This window comes from Mirounga angustirostris, unplaced genomic scaffold, assembly GCF_029215605.1.
Source record: "Mirounga angustirostris isolate CCGP_5_RB_7025 unplaced genomic scaffold, mMirAng1.0.hap1 SCAF_6, whole genome shotgun sequence".
Classification (NCBI taxonomy): domain Eukaryota; kingdom Metazoa; phylum Chordata; class Mammalia; order Carnivora; family Phocidae; genus Mirounga; species Mirounga angustirostris.
The window spans coordinates 3386596-3392764 of NW_026991714.1; the positions used below are offsets into that span (position 1 = coordinate 3386596).

General features: G+C 40.1%; 1 protein-coding gene across 1 annotated transcript; it reads right to left on the reverse strand.

The window, feature by feature from the left end:
- Window positions 1-1245: 1245 nt before the first annotated feature.
- Window positions 1246-2190, reverse strand: LOC123845623 (olfactory receptor 10K2). Its single transcript, XM_064593515.1, has one exon. The coding sequence runs from the start codon at window positions 2188-2190 to the stop codon at window positions 1246-1248; it is 945 nt and encodes a 314-aa protein (XP_064449585.1).
- Window positions 2191-6169: the final 3979 nt, after the last annotated feature.

The following is a 6169-nucleotide window of genomic DNA, read 5'->3' on the forward strand; positions in this document are numbered from 1 at the left end:
GGTTTATCAGTTTATTTCCTTTTCATGAGACACTTGATAGGCTGGGGGGCTGAGCTGAGCAACAGGCCCAAGGAAAGGAGAGTTTGATGACCAAAGAAATTAATTTTGCTTTAGTCTCTGCTCTTTGGGACCCTCTCTCAGCAAGTCTCAAGCTTCAAAGAAATGGCAGTTGACTTACAGCCTTGCAGACAAGCTCAGCATCCCACAACAAGCAGGGGCTGTGAATGAGACATCCTGTCCCCTCCTCTTGCTTCAAGCCTTGGCAAGGATATGTCATTGATGAGCATCTAGTGGAAGAAAAGGGAGAAATGTGGAAACAAAGTGATTCAGTCAGAAGACCTTTATTGACCAGTGGATCTTGATGGGCGCATACAGCCAGGAGGCAGCTCTCTGCACAGAGTGGGTGCCCTGTTTGTTCTCACTCCTGCAGGAAGGAAAGAAAATGAAAATGGCTAACAGAAATTCTGGTCTCAAATGCCCATGAGACCCCGGAGCTCATGGAGAACAGAAACTGCTCTTTACACAGGGATTTCTATTTGCTGAATAGTTAATGAAAAGGGTTAAGCTTAGCCTGCCTTTCTTGGCCATGCTGTGAGATTTTAGGTGTTCTCTTTAACCCATGCTTCTGTGAGTATCCTCAAGGGATGCTAACCAAGTTTAGATTTATGTCAGTGCATAGAAAATTAGAAAAAAGTTTGCTCCCATAATACATTAGAAACACATAAATGGGTAACTTCTTGTATAATTTTCTTGCTTGAACTTTACTTCGATATATCTTAAGCACCAAACATCGTCTCACCCATTTAAAAATGTTATGTCATGTAAGCATTGTGGTCTGCTGTTATTGAAAGACTGAGACTCAGGAAACATCCAGAAAGGGAGAAATATGGAGACAGGAGCTTCCTGGGTCCTTGAAACAGAGATTCAGGGCCGTGAAGTATTTTTCAGGGTTGGATTCCCATCTGGCTAAGACTGAATAATAGTATTTGCCAGAGCCTAGAATTCTGAACACATACAAGTTTTCCTGTAATAGCCATCCATTATTTTTCCCTCAACTGAAAAAAACCTCAATGAGCAATAATGGATGTGATTACAGCAAGATGTGTTTTTCTGAATTTTATATATGGAAATGAAGGAAATGATCTCTGTTCTTGAAAACTCTGCTCTCTTGCTTGGTCACTTCTACTCTGGGAATCTTTCCTTGTACACCTTGCACTTTACTGTTTGGAAAGAGGAGGATATTGGTTAACGTTGTGGCAGGGAAATGGTTCTTCCCACAGCTCTACGAAGTGCTGACCTGAATTCTTTATTTCTGAGGCTATAAATCAGCGGGTTGAACAGTGGAGTGAGGATGGTGTAGGAGACAGATATGAGAGCATCTTGGCTTGAGGAGGAGGTGGACTTGAGCCGTAAGTAGATGAAGGAGGCACAACCATAATGGATGGTGACAACAATGAGGTGGGATGCACAGGTGGAGAAAGCTTTGTACCTGCCTAATGTGGAAGGAAACTGGACTATGGCAGAAATGATGTGAATATAGGATACCAAAATCAGTAACAGGGGGACAATGAGGACCAAAGCACAGAGCATGATGATGACAATCTGACTCAAGTGGGTATGGTGAGATGCCACTTTGAGGACAGGGGCGATGTCACAGAAGTAGTGATGGAGCTGGCTGGAGGAGCGGAAGGGCAGGTGAAATACCATGGAGGTGATAATCTGTGCAATAGTAAAGCCACAGGCACAGGCAGCAGCCACTAGTCCCACACACACCCAATGTCCCATGAGCTCCGTGTAGCGCAGAGGGTTACAGATGGCCACGTAGCGGTCATAACCCATGGCTGCCAGCAGGAAGGAGTGAGAGCAGCCAAAGAAGAGGAAGGTGAGCATCTGGATGGCACAGCCCAAGAAGGAGATGGTCTTCTTCTGGGCCAGCAGGTCCACCAGCATCTTGGGTACAATAACGAAGGTGTAGCAGGTCTCAGAGCAGGAGAGGACAGCAAGGAAGAAGTACATGGGGGTGTGAAGGGCTCTGTACAGCACGATGGTGGCAATGATGATGGCATTGGCGCCCAGAGTGAACAGGTAGAGGGGCAGGAAGGCTATGAAGAGCAGTCGCTGCAGCCCAGCCAGAGAAGAGAAGCCAAAGAAGATGAACTCCCTCACCAGGGTCTCATTGCCTCGCTCCATGGAAGATTCATAATTTGGAGACAATCCAAGAGAGGAGGAGATAGTGTCAAGATAAACCTCTGAAAACTAGTAAAATCACAAGAAATTGTTCATCATTGAGTAGGTGTTAAGATCTGAGTTCTAAATTCATTATTCCCCCTCCATCCAGTTTATTTTTAAGACAGGAAGAGGTGTCTAAAATCAGCCAAGTGCATGTCCAACTTTGCATCTCCACAATCATTCTAACACCACAGGCGAACGGTTCTGGACTTTCTCAGACCCAACTATCGCTTCATCTGCTTTTGCAGGATGCAATTGTCGTTCACATTCTTCGCCCCTCACTCGGTTTATCATGCAAACCTGGCCTTTTGGTTTACTTGTCCTCACACATGCCCATACCCTCAGTTGCAGAGTAAATCGTTTTAACATGCTACATTGAGAGGCAACTTTGTCTGTGATCCTCAGCAGCTTCTCATTAGCATTCCCCTTATACTTACAGTCCGACTCTTAGTTCCCATCTCTCTGTAACCTGGACCTGCATTTTCCTTGCCCCTGTTGGCCACACTTCCTGGCATGGTCTTTGGCTCCACCTTTGCATACTCTCATTATGCTGACGCTTGCTTCTGAACCTTCCTTCTGTTCCCCAATCTCAAAAAAGTTTTCCAGGATAGAAAATACCTCTGCATCCTCCAATGCCCACCTCAGAGTCCTTCCCCCTACAGAGAGTACCCCCATCTTCCTCAGGACCCTTGTCCATTTCCATCACTTCTCTTAACTCCTACTGACACCCCATTGTGCCTGTCCTTCCCATCCCACCCACATCTCTTCAATGCATCTTGCCCCTGATGCCAGGTAAACTTCTATAATATAAATTATATCATATTACTCCCCTCCTCAAAATTTTACTCATGACTTCATATCCCAACACTTTGTGGTTTTTAAGGTCTTGTTTTGGAAACCAAACTATGTGTCTGTGATCATATCAACCTTCATGGAATGCATCACTCTCATGCAGTTATGTTGCATCTTCCTTGCCTCTACTCCTTGCTTATGCTAGCTTGTTACCCATTTTTTATTTATAAATGTTTTACCATTATTCTGAAGCCTCAGCCAAATCTGCTTATTGGGGAACTTCCTTGATATCTCCCCATAAAGAGTTGTTTCTTCTTCAGAATTTGTGTAAGACATTAATTGCCAATTTAATGTGTTTACTTGATTTTGAAATATTGTGTTGCATTTTTCTCATCTCTCTTTTCTGTTGGATTTTGTACCCTTAAGGGGAAGATGTAAATTTTATGTATCTTCACCTGAATGCTCTTCAGTATCTAGAACCATCTTAAGTACCTAATAGCTTCTCAATAAATAATAATCATACAAATAAAAAAGCTAACTTGGCATGTTGTTATTTATCTCGTGGTGTCAAGAAGCCTTCCTAGAATGTGCAGAGTAAGAGAATCCTCAGTGTTCTTTCCTCCTGGGCATGAGGATTGTACAAGACCAAGAATGCCTAAGGGTTTCTGTACTACAAGGAACTAAGTAGTATCTTTCAAACCGAAAAGAGAAATCTCCATTTACAATAGGAATATAGCACTGAAGAGAGCATCACTGGAATTCCATGTATTCCCAAATCCTTGGACATATGTTACTCTCTAGGGTATATGGGAATGTAAGTAAATGGGAGAGAAATTATAAGGTAGACTTGTGTTTATCCCATTTTAAAAAAAGCATATCATTTGAAGTTATTATCTTAAATAATACCAATAATGAAAATTAATGGCAGTGTACCCTACCTTAGCAGAGAACCCCTAAATCAAGAATATCATATGCTATACAAGAAGTGTTAAGCAATGTGATTAGGACCAGGCACTGTGTGTTAAGGACACACATATAAATAAGACCCAGTCCAAGACTTCACAGTTCAAGGTGAGATGTTTGCAGAAGTGATTATCATAAAATAGTGTGATGATTGAAATGACAGATTTGCACTTGCAACTGAAAGCACCAAGGAGAAAAATCTTTTGTATATCCTTGGAAAAAAATATGTCTGTGCTTATTTCTGGGTTTCTTTATATCTGTTATAGAAATGTTGAACTAAAACATTCTTGGAAAATATAATGAGACTGGGCATAATTTAGTATCTACCACTTTCATCCAGATGTATAAATAGTTCAGGGAAGCACAGTGGCTGTCCTGTCCCTGATGTTTTGTGTCTCCATAGTATCATGCCTCACCCCGTCAGACCTTCTCTTCCTCCACCTTATTCCCCTCATTCTTTGTTCAATGCCTGACACAAGGGCTTTTATTTCCTAGAAAGCATATTTATTACTAGTAAACTGTTATCTTTCTAATTCCGGGATCCCCAATTCTCAGGACTACTAATGAATTTCCATGCATATGATCTCAAATTTTACCTTTATACACACAAGTAAAGTTGAGTAATGTAGGAATAAAGTAGGTATTGAACTTAAACAGATTTAGGCCTTAATCCTGACTCTGGCATATTCTTAGTGGTAAGATCATAAATTCTCCAAGTCCCGTTTTCTCATTTGTATAGTGAGAAAAGTAACTCCTACATCCCAGGGCTACAGTGGAAATTAATTGAAAGCATGTATATGAAAGAGTCTAATTTAGTAAATGGTGAATGCTCAGTAAACACTTCTTTTTCATTACTTTACTGTTGTTCTGTGGAAGTTGGACCAGAAATATTTTCATCAGTGAGATAATGAGCATTTAACTCATGGCAAGTTGTTGAATCTGCCTTTTCTGTGATTTCTAGGGGAGGGAAAATTTAAGAGGGATTATCATTCCCCTGAGGCTTTCCAAGCTTGACTGAAGGTAATCTGGTTTTCCAAAGAGTCCTGCTCTGCGCTGGAGGGAGCAAGGGCTAGACCTCTGGTTGCTCTGTAGCCAGAGTCATCCATATCAGTTATTTACGCCTGGTAGAAAGTTTTCCTACATTTTCTATTTTGTTGGGGGATGGTATGAAACAAATTTAGAAAATAAATTGTAGTTAATCTTAGTCACATATGAATATAAACCTAGGGCTTTTTCCTTATGGATGTTTTATAATTATCAATGATACATATTTTGTACAACATGTTTTTAGGTATCTATGTATTTAGGTATCAAACTCAACTATTCATTGAGCTTCTAAAGACTGGAATACATTGTTCCATGATTCTCATACTTTATGATTTCATGATTTCTATTATGTTCTAAGCACTGAAAATGTAAACATGAATAAAATCACAGTTCCTTTCTCCAAGAAGAGAGAATCAAACAACAAGCATATTACAAGGCAGACTATCATAAACATTATGAAAGAAGTACAAGCAAAATGTCCTGAAAATCTTGAGGAAAAAACAAATAATTTCTGGAAAGCTTTGAAGAACAAACAGTATTTGAATATCACCAGTAAGCATTTTGATAAAAATATGGATATTACTGGTGTTATTCATGTAAACATTGTGATTGGGTTGATGACCACTTTCCTTAGTGTTGACTGGCCCTTCAGAATGGAACCAGGGCCTGCTATTTAGCTGTGTCAACACACGGAGTCTTCATATTTCCAAAGGAAAAGCAGATGTTTATACAGGTCTGTGAAACAAGAGACACACATTTTTCCCTTTCTTCTGTTTCTGTACCATAAACTTCACATCAGGGTCACAAATTAACCTCACCCCCAGCCTACTTCAGTTAGTCCTTTAGGGGGAATTTCATCCCCACCATTAGTCTGTCAGTATTCCTTTTGACATTTCCAGGAAGAAAACAATTAAAATACAATTTTGCTAATAGTTTATCAACCAAAATTTAGAACCATCTTTTAGAAATATAATGTGAACTAACATTTATTACAATTCACCATATTCAGGATAGAGTGAAAAAAATGTATATGTATTGTCTCATTTGGTGTTCATAATGAGTCCTTGAGGTATATATTATTTTTAATATCTCCATTATAAAGATGAGAAATTTGATAACCAAAGAGTTTGAGGATACT

Bases quoted from the DNA above. Each gene is read 5' to 3' on its own strand.
- LOC123845623 (XM_064593515.1), bottom strand. From the start codon at position 2,190: ATGGAGCGAGGCAATGAGACCCTGGTGAGGGAGTTCATCTTCTTTGGC.